General features: G+C 34.5%; 1 protein-coding gene across 13 annotated transcripts in view; it reads left to right on the top strand.

The window, feature by feature from the left end:
- Positions 1-21,492, top strand: part of SOX5 (SRY-box transcription factor 5) — a 999,299-nt gene that overhangs the window by 764,562 nt on the left and 213,245 nt on the right. For all 13 annotated transcript variants that reach the window (XM_055318826.1, XM_055318829.1, XM_055318827.1 and 10 more), the window contains one exon: positions 11,443-11,529. In XM_055318826.1, the coding sequence (XP_055174801.1) occupies positions 11,443-11,529 (87 nt within the window). The remainder of the gene's footprint in view (positions 1-11,442; positions 11,530-21,492) is intronic.

Raw genomic sequence — 21,492 nt, 5'->3', positions numbered from 1 at the left:
ACAGACCATTGTGGCTTTGGAAAGACCATTCCCAAGTTTGTAAAAACTTGCTCTCTGACCCCCAGGTCAGACAATTGAGTGGTCTGTTACTTTACTGAATTCATTCATCCTTTGAGGATGAAATACTGACTTGTATCTTAATTTTTTTCATTGCTAGCATTTCATTGTACTTCACCAAAATTCCTAGGCTGTTTTAAAGAAGGTTTTTTTCCCCTACCTTTTTAAATGTCATTCTCTTAAATCAGTGAGTCATTAGGAAAGCACAGGATACACTATAGTCATAGTATGGTGAATATCCCTTGAGCCCTTCCTACCTCCACCTGCTTTTTCTCTTCAGGTTCATTTCTAATGAGATAAATGAGTTCAGATTATATATAAATTTTATATTAAGTATGTGTATATGTGATAGAGAAATATTTAAGGGATCTACATCTCTGTTGTTTATTACATATGGGAGTTAAACTGTTCAATGATTACTTTGGGAAAGCTAAGTGCAAGAGAAAGAAGGGATATTCAACAGACCTCTCTTTCCTGTTTTTTGCTGTCTCCCTGGATATTCCTCTGTCCTTTCAAATGTTTTCCTCTCAGTAATTAGATTTGAGATATGATTCTATAGATGCTAAGATTGATATTCTTAACAATATAGATAAGTAAGCAGCAATGCTTCTGTGCTTTCCTATTAATTATATTTAAGGTAGAGATTACTTTCTTTTATACCATTGACACCCTTTCCAGTTTTGATAATTTGTCATCCTCCCATTCCTTTGAATAAATAATTGAGATATTATCCCACTCATTCTTTTTTGAATTACCACATTGTTCGCAGTGTTGTTCTACTGCTCTTCTCTGAACCTGCAGTCTCTTGGTTTTAACGATGAAAAGAGGATGACATTGTCATTTAGTGGGCATCTCAGGAGTTTCTCTTTTCTCTTTGCTGCTTACGTAAACATAGGTGCCTCTCATATTACATGTGTAGGACATGACTTTGAAGAATATACATATGTACATATATAATATATAGTCACATGCATGGTGGTCCTGTATTTAAGATTTTTAAACAAAATTTTTGTTCCCAATACTCCAAAAGCAATAATTCTCTATTCCCCCCCTTTTTTAAATAAATAAAATGTATATTAGCTCCTGGTCGTTCATTATTGCATTTTACTATGACTTTTTTCCCTTTGATTACTATATCTCATCAAGTTGTAAAATGAAAACTGTTGGAATATATTTGAATTTTTAATTTTTTTAGTTGATGATGTTTAAATTATTACTCAAATTACACTGTGATGTTAATAAAATTCTTACCTTTTTGTAAGAAAAATTCAGTATATTCTACTTCATGTTTTAATCACTTGAAAAAAGTTTTCAAGTTTCTGAAAATGTAATAGAATGTTTTTATCCATATTATTAGACCCCAAATCAGTGTTTAGTCATCAAAAAATTACCTCAAGTCTTGGGAAATGCACATTCTTGGGACACAACCAAGACATAAAGATCCAGACTCTCCAATGGCCCAGGAATCTTGGATTTAAAGAAGCTTCCCTATGACTACGAACTTTAAGTGGATAGGGTCCACTTCTGTTTTGCTCCTGTTAATATCTCCATGCCTGCAAAAATATATAGTACTTACTCTTTGTTGAATTAATCCATTCTTATTCTTATCCATATACTTATCTTTTAACTTTATATTGATAGTGTGACTTAATTAATATTATTTTCCTAATTACAGACAAGAGAAATTGGCCTCATTTTTGGAAAGTATTGCTTAGGAGAATTTTTTACAGCTGGTTTGATTGATAAACAGTAGACTATTTTAGAACTTTTTATGGTAATACTACAAAAGTAACATTTAGAAAAGTCTCTTGGCACATTTTATTTACCATTTGTTAATGTAATAATTAAAATAAGGCATGTGCTCTTTGTTTTTACTTCAATAAATGAAACAATAAAAGAAAAACTTAGTGACACCATAACAATTTGAGTCAAAGGTTTAGTGTCTGCTCGCTAGACACTCTTTCCCAAGAGATAGTGAATTTCTTGAGACACAGAGGCCATAACTTAGTGCTCCTCACTGTGCTTCGTAGCAGCTTAGTAGATGATGTTAAGTAAATGAATAGAGTACAACGCCTTCCGATCTTCTGTACATATGTGAATTGTGTGAAGTAATGAAAAGGGCAGTATCCAATTTTTAAAAAGTAGTCTGATAGCTCTAATAGTACATTATGCCACTAAAAGCAAAGATGATCATTTTGTACATTCATTCAGTTAAGAATTAAATGAATATACCAATAGATTCTCCATGCCCATTTTATACCCACTGACTTTAATATTGAGAATGATAAGTGTCTGGTGATAGAGAAAAAGTGGAAAGCAAACTGAACTTTTTCCTTTTTCTAGTTATCCAGACTTTGTTTTGTTATTTTCTTCCTGTTTACTTTTTTTTCTTTTTTCTTTTTTTTTTTACTTGCTAGTTAGTTCTGAAATGAAAGTTCGTCTTAAAGAGAACTCTTACAGGTTGATTTTGTTTAGTTAGCTCTTTTGCATCTGTGAGGGTGAATCACACAGCATATCATAGCTAACACAGGACTGTAGCTTTCGTTGTTGATTAGATGGTGTCTAAGCTTGTGAACATTAAATGCCATTCTGCAAATAAAAGTATTGTATTTTCTCATCTAAAATTACTCTAAAAATGACACGATCCAAAATCCATGAAAGGTTATGAAAGACCAAATATAACAAGTTGTTAAGGCAGATGGACTACTTTGGTTGAGAAGGATATGTGTAAATTTAGATATATGATTTTAAGCAAATCAGGGGATACTTTTCTTAATTTTAAAATCCAATGCTATGTATTAGAACATAAAAATATAACTTGAATTGTAAGTAGCTCTAGAGCTCAACTGTTCAACTACCTGCATATCACAGTCTCTGATTTATCATATGAATCATGTCAGTTTTTATTGTTCATATCTTTTCAGGCATCTGGCAAGCTGAGATTGCGATTTGTTTTCACATATGTTGTGATAGAGAAGATTCAGGATGTGTAGTGGGTTAGCATCAGGCTGTATGCGCTTTAATTCTCACTTCCAGTGGTAAAACATTCTGTCATATTTTTAAAGTATTGGAATTCTTATTCTAATGTATGTTAAGTGGTTTTTTATTTCTATGCTTTTTGTATCTCCTTTATCATCCTTACCACCCACTTTCACAATTTTAACAACAAAATTGTACAAATATGATTATTAATTTTCATTTTCATCATGGTTGTAGATATCTAATTAAATGGCTGATTATGTGAATACACTCTTTTATAGTAAGATAATTGCTTCATTTATAATTCAAATACATATTTAGGTAATTCTTTTCTTAAGTATAACAGTAGGCATGTATAATTTGCTTAGAGCTCTGCATTCTTATCTTTACTAAGCTGTGATACGTTTAAACTATCTTAAACTCCTGTTTGTAAATTAGTCTTGTAAAATTAAGACTTTATGTTAAAGATGCCTGGTTCTCATATACCTTTTGCTATGATTAATTCTTATGGTTTGTCTTCTATTTTTCTTTCTTCCTCTATCTCACATACTAACTAATAGTTGGGAAAATAGTATTTCATATAAAATGTATGGAGAATAAGTTTTATTGTAATTGGTGTCTGAAAAGTTGGTCATTTGATGAATATAATAGAAAGAAATAGACACAAAAATTTTTATTGGAAATGCTTTAACTTTTTAAAGTTGACTACTAAGTGATAGTCATGAACCCCTTCCTTTCAAATTTCTTTCTATCAAATTACTTTTGCTTTTCTATTCTACCCATCTTGCCTTAGTAACCCCTTTGCTTCCTCCTATTCTCCATTGTCATACCTCTTATTGTAACTAATGACTACAACTTAATTCATGTTTCCCCACCCACACTTTGCTGACTCATAAATTATTTGGATACAAATGGACAATATTCATTAGCTGTGCACTTTGCTGAAACCTCACACAAGGACTGCTGCAGTCTCTCATTTTTATTAAAAGTTAAAATGCTTTTGCTGTCATGGGGGTTGGGGTGAGTTAGCCATGATAGAGGACAGGGCTACAGAGCTAATAAATAAAAATAATAACTATTACCACTAGTTGAGTGACCCTGGGAAAAGAGCATTACAAAGCTATTTGTCGTTCCCTTTCACTTGTCAACAGCACTGACTTAAAAGCGTTAGCCATTGTTGAGAATGTAATAGAGCCTATGGAAAGTTAGGAAGACAACTGTCAAAAAAAAAAAAAAAATCAGGCACAGATAAGTTGAGTATTTTTGTGTTTCTGTGCTGTTAGGGGGCAATTCAGCAATGGAAGTGATAACTATCCTTGTCCCTCGCAATACTCACCTTTTGGGCAGCCCTGGTGGCTCAGCGGCTTAGTGCTGAAGGGCGTGATCCTGGGGACCCGGGATCGAGTCCCACGTCGGGCGATGCATGGGGCCTGCTTTTCCCTCTGCCTGTGTCTCTTCCTCTATTTCTCTCTGTGTGTCTCTTGTGAATAAATAAATAAATAGTAAAAAAAAAAAAACCAATACTCACCTTTTTTCTATATTATGTTTATTGGCACGAACCAACTAAAAAATTCATAGGAATCAATGAAATTAAGGATTATGGGTCATTATCATAAAAAATGTAGAGACAGAACTATTAGCTCTTCATGAGGTTTTTGAATTCTGGGTCATTTTGGTAATGGGCAAAATGAAGCACATGTGTATATATTTCATTTGATCTTTGAAATAGTTCTTTGGGGTTGTTGTATATTAAGTTGCAGTTGTAGGGTTAGTAAATTTTTAAGTGTTACTGTGTGCCCAGTGGTGTTTTAAGAGCTTTACCTAAATTATCTCCTTTAGTTATTTTGAGAATCACATTGATGAGTGCAATTATTATTCCCATTTACAGATGAGTCAGTTGAAGCAAACCGAGGTTAAACTACTTGCCAAAGGTTACAAAACTAGTAAGTGATGGAGTCAGTTGTATGACATTAAGGCTTTTTTAAATGTTTAGTAGCACAACATAAGTAAGATTTTGTACATGAGGAATACTTCTTAGCAATGATTTTTTGAAATGTTGCCCCCAAATTATTTATGTTATTTTGCTGGCATCTAAATTTTGAAATGAGGACAAAACAAAGTTTTGCATAGAAATATACTCAACTTTCTGAGCTATGGAGTAGATTAAGCAATATAGCCTCATATGTCTCTCTTTTAATGGAATTATTTCTTGCATAGAAAATATAGAGCCATCTTGTGAGGAGTAAACCCAAAGTTATTGAGATGTAGCAATTATATCATATTGATTATGGCATGTTTAATCATGTGATGAAAAACATACTCTTCTAAAATGTGGTATAAGATTGAGTATAACTGGGCAGGTGTGTTACTGGTTTCAGCTTGTGCAACGAGAAATTTTAAGCTTGTAAGTATTGATTTAAATATTGCAATATTCCAAAAACTGATTGCACATTAAACATTTTAAAACTTGAGTCAGCACGCCAATTTTTTTCTTCTTTCTGTTAACAAGCTCTTATTAACTTTCAAGTGGAAACAAACAAGTATTTTGGCACCACTAAAAGTAAAGTATTTGTAGAGCTTAATTCACTTTAGGATAATTACATATAAAAATGAGGGCTATTGAAATTCTAATGCTTTGGAATTTCAGATGTGTTCCTCTTGTGTGTTGTTGTATGTATTATTTTTTAATGTTTCCTAGAAAAACTTGACATTTTCAGGGGCAGACTAGCTGTAGTGCTTGGATAATAGGAATATTACAAGGCCCTGTGGTCTTCAGTGGACAAATAACTTTCCAGATATATAGAAGTTTTACATTACTTCCATTACATTATTTAATATTTTCCCCAAAATATTGCCTAGGCCTATACATATTGTCAACAGTAATTAAACTCATGGGTACATGAGTTCCAGATTTAAAAAAAAATAATTTCCAGATTTATCTCAATCTTCCCCCTCAAAAATAATCTTATTGTCAGTATTGAATAATTAAATAACAGCACATTGAATTGTAATTAGCTTTTTGAAGAAAAATATATTTTTCATAAACACAAGAATAACTTGTGTTTATTCTTCAGCTTTATGTTGGCCATCAAATGAAAGTTTGCAAGAGTAGAATACTGAGTTAAGGATACCTAATTCAGAGATCAGTCACCCAGATCAACTATCATTAATAATTGTTTAAAACTAGATGAGGCAAATAAGACTGGACTAATATTTCATTTTTGAAAAACTTGACTATTAAAGGAACTTGTTATTGTGTATGGCATATTAAAAAAAAACACTGAATTAGGAGTTAGGCTTCAGGTCCTACCTTTATCATTAATTAGATTTATGATCTTAAGGCATATTTTAACCTTCATTTATAGTGTCAGTCTGTAAAATGAAGAAATTGGTCTAGACCATTTATTTCCCAAATTGTATTAAATGAAACAGTCCTCTCCCAACACTGATTTTCTTGGTTAAATATTTAAATAATACTATGTAATCCATAACTCACTTAAAGATTGACAGTCTCTTAGCCCATAAATAGATCTAAATCTTGTAGAAACAAAATGTAAATTTGTGTAATGTAATTAGATTAACATGACAATGGAATGCTTATTTTGTCTTGATTTTATGTAACCAAAGGATTTGTGTACCATTTATGTCCAATGTGTTATACTTAGTAGATTACTTTTATGAAATGCTTATCTAAATGATATCTAAAGATCCTTCCACATTTAACATTCTGATTCTATTATGTGAATAATCCTCATATGCTTTTACTTCTTGACTTTGAAGAGGTATTGCTATATTTTGAAGTTTAGACATACTGTTGTTCCTTCCAAAAGACAACTCCCATCCCTAAATGTGCATCCTATCACATGTCATGAATAACACAGCTCAGTTTAAGCTACAAAATTAAAGTATACACAGAGGTAGATTTGGTAAGACCTAATTCTGGGGACTTTGTTTAAAAAGTCAGATATTACATATACATATTTTTTGCTTGTTCAATTTTTCAATGAGCTCTGCCACTGCAGCTTAAGGGAGATTAAGGAAAAAAACCTACATAAACACAAAGCAAAAACCTGAGCTTGTGTGTAAAGCTACTGCACTGGAGCGAATGTGGTTTAATTCTTGGCACTGGCAGCTTGTTGGAGAATTACAATATGTTGGCATGAGTCTCTAGGTCTCATTGTTCCAGATGAGGGAGTCAGTCTTAAGAGTGTTTGGCACTGAAGGGAAAAAGGAGTGAGAGTTATAGGGAATGAACAGGCCCTAAAGAGGCAGGATGCTGTTGTAACAATGGCTGGCACAGTTGGGGGGGCCATTCACTGGTGGGGATTGCCATAGGCATTGATGTGAAGAAACATATGTGAGCAAAAGAGGCAAGGGTGAGGAGGGAAAATCAAGCAAACAATCAAAAGGGTCCTGATGGCAGAAAGAGACAAAAGTAATCCAATTAGAGTCATCTTAATATTAATAGATTGATATATGTCATCACCCTCTAATTTATCTTATCACTTATTTCTTACCATTTATTTTATTTTTTATTTTAAAATATGTACGAATTTATCTTTCCCCTAAAGAAACAGATCCCTGAATTAAGAGGCCCTGATTGTGTATCCCTCTGTTGTACTTTCTGGCTAGCTGATGCTGGGTAAAGCATCCCCCTGAGCCTTAGTTTTCTCATCTGCAAAACGGATGTAATAACAATGCATACCATTCATTGACAACATTGTTGTATCTGACAGCAATTATATAAACTGAAATGCTATGCAAATAATAAGAGCTACTATTATCTCTCACACTTATTTTAACATAGGGAGTACTAGTTTTTATTTCAGTGGTAATTGTGATACTTCAGTGTTGGAGAGAACTCTCAGGAGAATCTTTAAAGGGCTTATAGTAAAACTGTGGCACATCTTAATGTGAAAATAATGGGTAATCCAGAATTTGAACTTTTGGAAAATAAAGATGTCCATAAACATTCTATACATACTCACAGTATAAAATACATCTCTACACATATTTTAAAAAATAACATCTCATGTTAGAAAATGGAATATTTAATCGATAACTACTATCTTTTTTGGTCCATAAACACTGAAGCAACACTTATATAATTGTGTCAAATTTCACTTTAATCACATTCACACATTTAATGAACAGGTGTATTATAAATATTGGGATTTTGCCATTTGGTCTTTTACAGTTCTAGTCATTTATATTCTCTCGGTTCTTTACCATTTTCAGAGAAATTCAGTCATTGTAAGCTGTGCATTCATTGAGTTCAGTAGGACCGTTGTGAACTCATCATTAACCATCATTATTAGGATCCATTGTGAAAGCATTTCTTAACCACTTCTTCATGAAATACAACTGGAGAAAAAGTAGAACACTAGCCATTGGAGGAATACTGGATGTGGATTTCCTTAAAGCTCTTTATTGTATAGTAGTTCAGATAGAGAGGTGAAGTGGGTGAAATGATATGCTTTTGGTCCCCCTAACATTGGGATCCAGTAGGTTGAACTTAAGCTCCCCATGGGCAACTTCTCAAAATAATCTTCTGAATTAGATATTGAGGCATTTGTTTACCACTTAAGAAACCAAAGCTTAGGGAAATACCTAATTCAGAAGATTATTATGAGAAGTTTGAGATACCACATGTAAAGGACCTGGTACACTGCTTAGCACTTAGCCCTCAAAATAGTAGCTATCATTATCATTTCATTGTTGACAAGAGAGTTCAGAATTTGTAGGCAAAAAATACAAAACAAACCAAAACAAAACCTGACTTCAAAAGTCAACTCTGCCCATTACATTTTGTGAAACCTCAGACAAGTGCCTTTTTTTTTTCTTTTTGCTTTTGTTTTTAAACTGTATTATGGTTATAATAACACAGTCTGAGTCGTCAGGTATTTGCTCTGATTAAATGAGAGAATACAGACAGGTAAAAGCATCAAGCATAGTTCCTGGCACATAGGTTGCTCAATAAATGTTTATTGAATCTGAATTTAAAGTATATACCTCATCCAAATTGCAAATATTAGTGTCTTTATTCATCCACAGACTTGACAACCCCGAGTTAGATATGTTTCTGATTTTACAACTTCCAAATTACTTGGTCTTAAAGAAGGTATTCATTTTTCTGTTGTGGATATTCAAAGTCAGGTACTTGGGGGGGGGGGGAGTGGCTTTGTATAGGAGCCTTATATCTTTATGTAAGTTAATAAAGAGGCCAGGAATGTTCTGCAGGTTTCAGAAATCTGGCGGCTGTTACTTTAACTCTGCAACTTAGACAGAAGACTTCTGTTTCTTTATGAGCACACTACAGTGAATATTTTGTCTAGCTGCAGGGGAAAAGCTTTGTCATGGACTTTGCAGACAATAGCCTTAAAAGTAAAATGGTCTGCTTTTGGTGCCGGGAGGTTCAGGGGCCTATTGTTAGTGCACAATGGATTTCTATTGCTGCATTCCTGCTTTGCAAAGGTTTGTTAGCTTTTAATGACTGACAGTACTCTATTGCAAATACCGTATTGGCTGTGCCCTGTTTACATGCTACTCAAGAATTTTTGTGGAGTGCTGGAAAAAAGAAACAGTGGTGTTTGTTTGACCTACTCTGATAAGGTTTAAAAAATGATTTCGCTCATGAAGTGTTTACTGGGAATGCAGAAACATTGGAAATCCTTGCAGAAGTATTTTAAAGTTACTTTTTAAGCCTCAATGAACAGAAATATTGATTACAGTAAGAAGAGGTTTAATTCATCTTATTACTCAGAATTGTCATTACCATTTTCAAAACCAGTATGGAACAGAAATAGGGATATTTTAAGAAAAGGTAAAATTAATTTCTTAGGCTCTTTCTTCCTTAAAATGCAAGAATTAGAAATATTTTGTTACAAAGGGAAAAAATATATCTTACACATTCCATCGTAAATTCCTTAGTAAATGTAAATGTGTACACAGTAATTGTGATAGGTGCATATGTGTATGTGTGTGTATTTGCAGCATATGTATAGACTATAGATTATGTTAAGCAGTAATCATTCAGAGCTTTTCACCATTTTATTTTACAGAAGTTTTTGACATCTGAAAAAAAAAAAAAGACATTCCATATTTTCACAGTTTTTCCAAGGAAATTTCACCTCCACTTTGTTGAAAACTCACAGGCTTTGTGACTCTGATAGCCAATAGCTGTAAGATGGAGACCTGAGAAAAGTAGATAGCATTAGCCAAAGATGGTGATGATGCCTTAAAATGCATTTTACTGTGGGGAAAATGAACCAGTTTCTAATAATCTTATGGTCTGTAGGCCAGACGGTCCCTTTGATAAGTTAACATGTACTCCCTTTATGCTCCTAGTAGGGGGTAAACAAATGTCTGAACAAACACAAATACACATAAACACCAATGTGGAGAATGGCAGTGTATGTCTTAGATCCAGATAATAAGTGTGGGTATTGTTATTTAGATGGAGCATACTGGGACACTTATCTTTTAGTACACTCCATTTTCTAACTGAATGCAGTGCTAATCGTGGGATTGAAAGCCATTGTAATTGTGTACCCATCTAAATGCTGACAAGAATATACAATTACATTGTTTGGAATTGAGTTTAATGTTTGGGAGTTTTATTAGCATTTATGTTTACTTATACATTAAAATTCAACACAAAAGAAGAGGTCAAAAACCATGAGATATATAGAAACAAATATCAGACTAAAGCATAACCTTGCTCTTTCAAATATATGTGCCCTGTCTCAATACTGGGCTTTTTAAAGAATGTGAGACAAATCCGAAATAAGCAAATAATAGGTTTCCATTATAGGCATTACTCACTTTTCTAGATTTTGTAATCTTTGTAAAGCTTCTTTTATACCAACTTTTTTTTTTTTTTTTTTTTTTAATGTTCACGGTACTGGCAAATCTTTCCACAGTGTGCTTACCACCATACGATGTTAAACACATATTATAAAGTGGATGTAATTGTAAACACACAGAGGGATATAATTACATGTAGCAGATTTAAGAGCTAATTCTTTGCCTTTTTTTTTTTTTGCTCTGCATTTTATCAACATAATTATTTTTTGACTGCAGACTAACACCCTGAAATTGACAAGCATCTATTATAGCAGGAATTCGTTCACCAAATTGAAAAACAATGAACTGCAGGTTTATATGTACCCATTGTCATAAAGAATTAGTACGGCTTTGTTCCGCAAGAGGAAAAAGCTAATGATTTTGAAACAGCAGGTGATAAAACACATTCTTTTTTTCCCCCCTGTTATCAGTTTGTTGATGAAGTCATTATGAACTGGGGCCCGGATAGGGATGGCCTTATTTTTAGCAGATAGACTTTTAATGAGCTTCATTGTAAAGATAGTCATGTTGATTTGCTTACATTTTTTTTTCTTTACTTAGAAACCCCCAGTATTGAAAAGCTACTCTCAAAGGACTGGAAAGACAAACTTCTTGCAATGGGATCAGGGAACTTTGGTGAAATAAAAGGTAATATATATGCAATTATTTTGATCCAAAATGTATGAAAATGAAGTTAATATGTTGAAATATTAACTGTGATAAAGTGCTTCTCTCCCGAACCCCCTCTGCCTCATGCATTCTCTGTTTTTGTTGTTTTTCTTCCTAGTTTGAAAGTGGATTTATCGGGATTCTTATTTTCTCTTTGTTGGTGCCTTTAGATAAATGGAATGTTATTTTAACAGAATAACCCCACCGTATCTTCAAAAGGCTGTGGTTTTCATGATTAAAAAAAATAAATAAATGATTTACCTTGTAAGTAGGGATATATCTATATCAGGATTACAAACTGCCTATTACGAGATGATTTTATACATTCTACATATTAGAAGTGTGAATGTACATACCCTAGATATAAAACCAGAAATGATAAATGGAGAAAGCTTAATAAAAGGTTGTATTGTACTAACAGGAGCAACATTTTTGGTTTGGTTCTATTTGAATCAGACATTACATACAACTAAGAGAAAAAGTCTATATGGACTTCATGATACTGAATATTCATATCTCAATAAACTTTTACTATTAACAGTGAGAGAGGGCTTAATTTCTCATACAAAAATAGAATTAAATGGTCATTTCAGTTAATTTTAAAGTGTATTTTCTTAGGGCATAGTAGGCAATCTATGGCTTTCTGTTTGTTGCCAATAGCACACTTGATTCTGAGTTCTAAAGGATTAATTTTGAGAAAAAATACTTATTCATCAATATTAAAATATTTAGTTATGTATCACTCTATATTTTTTGGTAGAAGCTGAATATATATTTAAAATATCAGCAGATTTATATTAATATACATGTAGAAATATGTGTATAAATAACTTTTTTGCATATGTATGTATGTGCACGTGTTCTCCCAATGAAAAAGGCAATTGTCTTTCTTATGGCTCTACTGCATTGGAGCATTCTGCCAAAAGGCAGGACACTAGCATCTCAGCATTTGGAAACTTCCAGAAAATGCTGGACTATTTCACTTTTTTATCCATTCTCTTTGAAAGTTACATATATCCAGGTTATGATTAAGTATGATTTGGTGGTGGGAGAATGAATGGGTGCCAATCAATACATTCAGTAACCAAAATCTTTAATGGAGTCAAATTCAAACAGATAATAATTAATATGCCTTAAAGAGCTTGAAGGCCAAGTTGAAAGAGAACGGAGAATGTTATTTTCCGAGGCAGCAGATCATTTATATTATTGTGTTGGAGTTTAACCCATTTGTACCCGAGATATAGGATGTGTTCTCCAAGGTTCTTTATTCTCCTCTGACCTAGGTGATAACTGAGAGTAGAGCAGAGAAGACTGCCTGTTCCAAGCCTTGTGATCTCATTCCATTGGAGGACAGACATTTTTCCTCCCTTGTTTTCTTTACAAGTCAAACTTAAAAGCAGCAACAGCAGTGATGATAAGCTTGGAGGAAAGCAGCTCCACTCTCCTTTCAGGCTTGCCTGTGGGGTTAGTTCAGGAAGCTATACTACAGTCAAAAGAAGTTTCCGTCTTTAATTTTGAGTTTTTTAAGCTTCACATTCAGAGCATAAGTTTGGTTATTGTCCTCTGGTACTGTTCAAAAAGCTGTTTTCTGATGCATTTTAAAAGCAACTGTGGGTCTTTCTTCTGTTGGGGGCATGGTTATTAGGTGCTTGGATAGGTTTGGCAGAAAACTGGGAAAATATCTCTGGCTTACTTTTTCTACTGACTGCCCGTGACAGTTGCAATTACTCTCCATTGTTCATAGGTGGCTAGAAAGTGGAAAGGGTACAATAGTGTGTAGCCCTCTGGGGGTAAATGAATTTGACTTAATGGTTCTTGGGGGGTCAGACACTATGATTATGCCATGCTCAGGAATGTGGTTTTCATGCCACCTCAGAAGAAGTTATGTGAGAACAATGGCTTAGCTGTTTGGCAGATTTTTTTTTTTTTTTTTTAATGAAGCAAATAAAGGTGTAAGTCTTATGTATATGCACACTGTTTGGGGTTGAGATAGGGAAGAATGAGAGATTTTTTAATCTGGAAATATGAACTTATTCAACTATTAGATGATTTATCAGTGATAATTTGGAATAATATATTTAATATACTCTTTGCATATGTTAACACATTTATAGCCTTTACAGTATTTACCAAGTCTTGTCAATTGAAACTTTTCTGTTCACACTGCTCAGTTTTCATTTAACTTTTAATTAGTCCTAGGAAACCTGTAGGCCAATGTTTGGGGGGACGGGGGGGCTCATGCACACACAGGCACACAAGGCATCCATTCTTGAATATCTAAAACTATAGCCAAATGAGGGCAGAACTCAGTTCCTAAGTGCCGGCTTTAGGTTGCTGCATGTGAATTACTTTCAGGGCATTTGGACAAAGGTTAATATTACAGCTTGGCAAAGTTCAGAGAAGTGTTTCTTGCTATTACTGTTTAAAAAGTGAAAATGATAAACTTTTAAAAATAGAAATAAATAGCATTTGGTTTGGATATTTTAGCTATCGATAAATAGTTGTCATACTCACTTAAAATCAATCTCATTTTTCAAGAAACAACATGAGTTAGTAAAGGTCACCCACTTCTAAGAGCATAAAATTATTTTTCATGTTAGATTATTTTGCCTGTTAGAATTGATACCATTTTATGGTCTGGTACTTTGGAAATATGAAATAATTAGGTTTTAAAGTTGCATTCAAAATAATCCTCTAAAAAACATACAAAAAAGACACTAGATCCAGCTTTGCAGAACAAAACCATTTGACTAAAAAGCTTAGCCAACAATCAGTATAGGTGTATAAACTGATTAACTGCCTGAAGAAATTCTTTCTTTCTTCTTCTCCAGTCAACATCTAGTGCGACTGTTCAGTTTACAGAGTCTTTTGTTGTTATCTATAGCAGAAGCACTGAGTAACAGTTGTGTGAAAGGTGAAGAAATACCTCTTGGAGCCTCATAGTTACTGAGAAGGGGACAAAGCAGCGCCTGCACTCCTGTTGGCAACTGGGAGTGTCACACGTTGTTTTAGCTAGCATGAAATTCCATTACACTGAAGGTCATTGTATTGGCACTTCACCTGAGGACAGTATCTGGAGATCCATGGCAGCTCTGACTAATCTAAACATACCTTTGGTTTTTCAAAACAGTCGTTGCAGAATTTGTATTTAATGGACTTGAAATTTTTGGTAGAATTGTAACAAAAAAATCTGCATGCAGAATTCTTGCAAATAATTCTATCTTGGTGAAGTTAGAAAAAGCAGGGGGGCACCTGGGTGGCTCAGTAGTTGAGCATCTGCCTTTGGCTCAGGTCGCGATCCCAGGGTCCTGGGATTGAGTCCCACATCAGACTCCCAGAATGAAGCCTGCTTCTCCTTCTGCCTATGTCTCTGCCTCTCTCTGTGTCTCTTCTGAATAAATAAATAAAATCTTAAAAAAAAAAAAAAAAAGTTAGAAAAGCAGGGCATTGTTTGAAAGGTTTTCTGGCTAGGTCACACAGATAAGCCCAAATCAGTTTCTCCACCTGCCTTGTATAAAGAATTCTTTAAAGCCTGGTTTCTTTCTCATTGGTATCCCTCATAGACCCTTTCTAACCCTGCTCAGAATGCAGTAATTTAGGCCAGCAAAGTATTGTATCTGGTATTAAGAAAAATGCCAGCTGCGGTTGGTATAATAAAAAAATGGCTCTTTTGAGAGCTATAATTTTGTTCTTTCTAGAAGATGGAACAGAAAGGCAAACACCAAACAGCTCTAGAATGCCAGTAATAGGTTCAAGGAAATAACCCATTCAGTAATACTTTGGCCTCTTAGAACTCATGATAAAGACATGCTATTTAGATTCAACATGTGGGTTAAAGTAGATCTTCTGTTAGGTGACATAACATTTTGAAATAAAAGAGACATGTGGATTCAGTGTGTGGCTTGAAAGAGATAATTCTGTTTAAATAATGTTAGACAATTTTTAAACAAGCAGGCATGGAATAAGAATCAGATCCCAGGTAATAAATCTAGTAAGGGATCCTCAGTGTTTTAAAATTTAGAACATGGAAACTAAAATCCCAGTTTATTTATTTATTTTTTTTATTTATTTATGATAGTCACACAGAGAGAGATTGAGAGAGAGGCAGAGACACAGGCAGATGGAGAAGCAGGCTCCATGCACCAGGAGCCCGACGTGGGATTCGATCCCGGGTCTCCAGGATCGTGCCCTGGGCCAAAGGCAGGCGCCAAACCGCTGCGCCACCCAGGGATCCCAAAATCCCAGTTTAGATATATAAGGGTTTGTATCACTTTGAAAGTAGTTTCAAATCCTTTCTTTTAAAATAATAAAAAAAAAACTATTTGAGGATCACATGCTTTGCTGATAATAACTTTATAACTTATTTCATTTGTACATTAACCTAAAAATATATCTGGACATTTTAATAAAGGGGTTGGGAATGTTGATTATTTTTTGAGGGAACATTACGTCTGAAATTTGTTCAATGCAAGAGTCAGCTGTGAGGAAGGTACATAACATATAGTCATTTACTTCTACATAAAGTAAATGTTTAATGTTTTTAATCTACTAAGCTTGTTTTATATTCTTTGTAGTTGCTTATGAGTAATGTTTTCACTTTTTGTAAAAACTACTTTATGAGAACCAGAGAAAGACTACTGATGCACAGCATATAAGTTTTTAAATGTTTGGCAAGGTCTGTAAAAGCAAAAAAGTGACTTTATGTTTTCTGCACATTGGTAATTTGCTCTGTCCCAGAATGCCAGAGGCCTTATGCCAGTGTATAAACACAGCAAGTGATGAAAAGAGAATGGCCAGACACTGGATCTCATTGATTTCTGGATTGATGATCCAGTCCACAAATTAAGAAGTTTCATATACCTTTTAAAGAAGGTACTTAATAATGCATGTTTTATTTTTTAAAATTTTTAAAGATTCATTTATTTGAGGGGGATATAGTGTGCATGTAGGGAGAGGGGCAGAGGGAGAGAATCTTCAAGCTGATTCCCCTCTGAGCAGAGCCCCATGCAGGGCTTATCCCATGACCTATGAGATCATGACTTAAGTCAAAACACTTAACCTGGGGCACCTGGGTGGCTCAGTGGTTGAGCATCTGCCTTTGGCTCAGGTCATCATCCCAGAGTCCTGGGATCAAGTCCTGCATTGGGCTCCCCACAAGGAGCCTGCTTCTCCCTCTGCCTATGTCTCTGCCTCTCTCTGTGTGTCTTTCATGAATAAATAAATAAAATCTTAAAAAGAAAAAAAAAGACCCTTAACCAAACTGAGCTACCCAGGTTCCCCAATAAAGCAATAGATACTTTTACATATTAAATCTGGGTTCTGTTTTTGAAAATAAAAATAGGTTTTCCTCAACATTTTTTTCACATTTAAAAATATACTCATTCATTTAATAAGTATTCATTTGTGCAAGGGATGTAAAGATTCTAATATTGAAATAATTTTTTATTTTTTTATTTTTTAAAGTATTTTATTATTTATTTATTTATTTATTTATTTATTTATTTTTTATTCATGATAGACACACAGAGAGAGAGAGAGAGAGAGAGAGAGAGAGAGGCAGAGACACAGGCAGAGGGAGAAGCAAGCTCCATGCCAGGAGCCTGATGCGGGACTGGATCCTGGGACTCCAGGATCGCGCCCTGGGCCAAAGGCAGGCGCCAAACCCCTGAGCCACCCAGGGATCCCCCTGAAATAATTTTTAAAACATTATTTTTTTCTTATAGATATGAACTCCAAAGCTTACACTCTCCAAACTGTTAGCTGATCAAATTAACCTAAAACCCTTTCCTCTTTTAAAGGATCATTTTTCTTACTAGAGAAGCATGGTATAGTTAAAAAAAAAAAAAATTGATGTCCTGTTGCGGTGATTCCTCCAAGAACTTGTAGAAATCAGTTATCCTTTGGTTTATTGCCTCATCTCATTTATTTTTTTAAAGATTTTATTTATTTATTCATGAGAGACACAACAGAGAGAGAGAGACAGAGACAGAGAGGCAGAGGGAGAAGCAGGCTCCACACAGGTAGCCTGACGCGGGACTTGATCCCAGGACTCCAGGATCAGGCCCTTGGCAGAAGGCAGGCGCTAAACCGCTGAGCCACCCAGGGATCCCTTCATCTGCTCATTTAAAAACTGTTGCAGATTACTATTGATTACATGCCTATTTGTGTACAGGACCTTGTAAACATTTTCCTTACAAAATTATTGTGACAGAGTAATTTCATTCCCAGTTTATATGGAAAGAATTGGAGAGAGAGGGAGAGAGAGGGAGATAGAGAGAGAGAGAGGAGAGAGATGAATTATCTAAACCCACATACTTTAGTTGTGACAGAGTCAAGATGTGAAGCTAATCCTGCCTGTCTTCAAAGCTTGTGCTCTTTGCATGATGCTTGGCAGTCTCTCTTCAGTAAAGTTGGGGTGGACCATCTCTAAAATCCTTTAAAACATGAAAACATATCCAGATCCAACACCCCTGGATGAAACGCCCTCAGATGCAGCCATGATGTTCTATTCTAAGCTTTGATCTGTCTCTTAGGACACACACACAATTTTGTCTTATTAGCCTACTTACATATTTACCTTTCCCTTGTATACTACCTGGTTTACCATTAGCCCAAAGTTTGGGACTCAGTTTGTTCTTGACGAATGAATGACAATTTTAAAATGCCATGTTGGGCAGTCCAGGTGGCTTGGCGGTTTAGCGCCACCTTCGGCCCAGGGTGTGATTCTGGAGACCCAGAATCGAGTCCTGTTGGGCTCCCTGTATGGAGCCTGCTTCTCCCTCCTCCTGTGTCTCTGCCTCTCTCTCTCTCTCTCTCTCTCTCTCTCTCTCTCTCTCTGTCTCTCATGAATAAATAAATAAGTAAAATGTCTTTAAAAATGCCATATCTTAGGCAGATTATTACTGACTACATTAAAGTATAAATGTGGCAAATTTGATGCAATTTGAAAAAAAAAAAAACACTTTTTTTTCTTTTTTTTACGTTTTGGGTATAATATCCAAGTAAGTGGATGGAATAATCTTGGGAAAAGTTTATAAAATTACTATCTCCATTAAAAGGTAAAAATTTGTAATAAGAAATAGCATAGAGCTAAAAAAAATGTACAAGAACAACCCTGGCTTTCATTACAAAATTGATAATGCACACATTTTCTTTCTGATATCACAAAAGTGAAGCATCAACCATAGGATAATAATGGTAGAGACCGTAGCTACTTGTCAAGTGTTCCATTTCACTCTATGTCAGTTGCCTTTAAAACTGAAAGCTTCCTTAAAAAAAATATTAAAAAATAAAACTGAAAGCTTCCTATAGTAGATATATTTAAATCCAAGCCAAATGCCACTTTTTAAGATCTTGAAGCAAAAAAAACAAACACCACTGTTTTTTTCCAAAACAATTACAGTAATCTATAAGATAACATTTATAGTATTGACAGTGTATAATAGGATATCAATTAATTTAATCTATCATGTTATATATATATATATATATATATATATATAATTTTTTTATTCCAACCTCTTGGAGTATCTATCTAGCAGTAAATGGTAGGTAGCTAAATTTTTATCAAAGTTTAATTACATTTGTTCTTAATGTAAAAGACCAATTCATAGATGTTTATAATTTGCGTAACCTAACAAATACTCTTTTAATAAATTGGAATGATGCCACTAAGACTTTTGATGAGGGAGTCTGACTTTTCTCTCTTGTTCAATAAGAGCGCCACTAAAAGAAACTTTAGTTGTAAATGTAAGCTAAACTTAATTTAGCTTTTATTTATTATATTTTAGTTCATTCAACAAATATTACTGTCTTGCCATGTGCTATGTTCTGGAGATATAATGGTAGCAAAGAGAGAGATTTCTGCCTTTTTATTTTTTAAAAAAATGTATTTATTTATTCATGAGAGACACCGAAAGAAAGAGAGAGACAGAGACAGAGACAGAGGGACAGGCAGAGGGAGAGACAGGCTCCATACAGGGAGCCTGATGTGGGACTCGATCCCAGGACTCCAAGATCACACCCTGAGCCAATGGCAGATGCTTATCCACTGAGCCACCCAGGAATCCCGATTTCTGCCTTTTTAAAGTTTACATTAGAGTAGAGCCTCTTTCATTAGGCAGAAATTTTAAAGGCAGGACAACTAATGATTTTTAGATACTTCAAGTGAAATGCCAATTGAGAATAACAATAGTTCCAGTAAATAAATTAAACCAGGTAAAGTCCTATCCAAATTATAATGCTGATAGTCTAAGTAACACCAATTATTAAGGAAAAAAAATCCCTGCAAAGATTAACCATTGCTTTGAAACAAAGAGTTACATTTCTGGTAAATTTTTTTTTGAAGGAAGAAACCCAGTTTACTTTTAGTGTCAGAATTCTAGGCCTTTCCCCTTCTTCTTGAGTGAGTTTGCTCTTATATTTCCTTTATTTGGATTAGAACTCCTAGAAATTTACTTTGATTTTGATCATTTCATTTCAAACCATATATCTATTTCATTTGAGTGGAATAAAACAATACTGGGGAAATGACAGCTTCCACAGATTCTTTTCTTATTATTTTAAGTTGAGTAATACCGATGACGATTTCCCTTATGCATAGAATTGTACGTTATCAATCAAGGACTTCTCTCTGTTCTTATGAAGTTTACTTTATTCATTCAACAAGTTGTGATAGGATGTCTACTTAGTGCTAGGCATTACTCTGTAGAGCTGGGGATCCCACATTGAACAAAACAAACTGGTAATCTGTTATCATAAAACTTATACTCTGTGGAAGAGTCAATAAATAAATAACTATATTCATAAAATACAACATATGGTGTTAACTACTATGAACAGAATAAAAATTAAGTGATGTGACCAAAAGTGAGATGATGGCTTCCTTAATTTCATTGTTCAGGGGAGGCGGCCTGAGGAGTTGGCATTTAAATTAGTCTCTGGTTGGAGCTGATAGTTTGTTTATTATCTTTTCCATTTAAATGTAAGCTCTCTGAAACATAACCATTTTTGTCTGTATTAGACACTGTAGTATTTTCAACACCTAAGATAGTGTGAGGGACGTAGAAGGAAGTAGATGGGTATATGCAAAATAAAGGAAAGAGAAAAGTCCATCATTTAAAGTGGCTCTCTACTGGGGGAAATTTATCATTGTCTGGAGACATTTTTGGTTCTTATAGCTAGGTAGGAAATGCTACTGGCATCTAGCCAGAGATCCTACACAGTCCCCAGAAAAGGAATTTTCTAGTCCAAAACATCAACACTGCCAAGATTAAGAAATCTGGATCTGGGGCAGCCTGGGTGGCTCAGCGGTTTAGCGCCACCTTCAGCCCAGGGCGTGATTCTGGAGTCCTGGGATCGAGTCCCACGTCGGGCTCCCTGCATGGAACTTGCTTCTCCCTCTGCCTGTGTCCCTGCCTCTCTCTCTGTGTCTCTCATGAATAAATAAATAAAATCTTTAAAAAAAAAAAAAGAAATCTGGATCTAGGACAAGGCTTTCCCATGGGAAACAATTGGAGTACAAAGACCCTAATACGGGAGCAACTTTCAAAAATGGTCTTGAACACATTTGAACTTTATGTATTGATATTGGAGGAACTCAAAGAAGGCCATGTGACTGAAGCATTTTTACAATAGAGAAATGGAAGAAATGATGTCAAAGAAGGTAAGGGCTAGATCATTCAGGGCTTTGTAAGGGTAAGGAGTTTGGATTTTATTCAATGTACAGTATAAAGCTGTGAAATGATTTTATACAAGTGTGTGACATCATAGGATTTACCTTTCTAAATGGATCACTTTGAACTTTTGCTTGGAGAATAGCTTCTAGTAGAAGTAGAAGCAGGTAAAATAGTTAGAAAATAATTGTAGTCATGAAGCAAGAGATTGTGATGGCTTGGATTAAGAGATTGTACAGGAAATAAAGATTAATGGGCTAATTTATAT

The sequence above is a fragment of the Nyctereutes procyonoides genome, unplaced genomic scaffold (assembly GCF_905146905.1).
Source record: "Nyctereutes procyonoides isolate TBG_1078 unplaced genomic scaffold, NYPRO_anot_genome, whole genome shotgun sequence".
Taxonomy (NCBI): Eukaryota; Metazoa; Chordata; class Mammalia; order Carnivora; family Canidae; genus Nyctereutes; species Nyctereutes procyonoides.
This window is presented reverse-complemented; position numbering and strand designations above follow the sequence as displayed.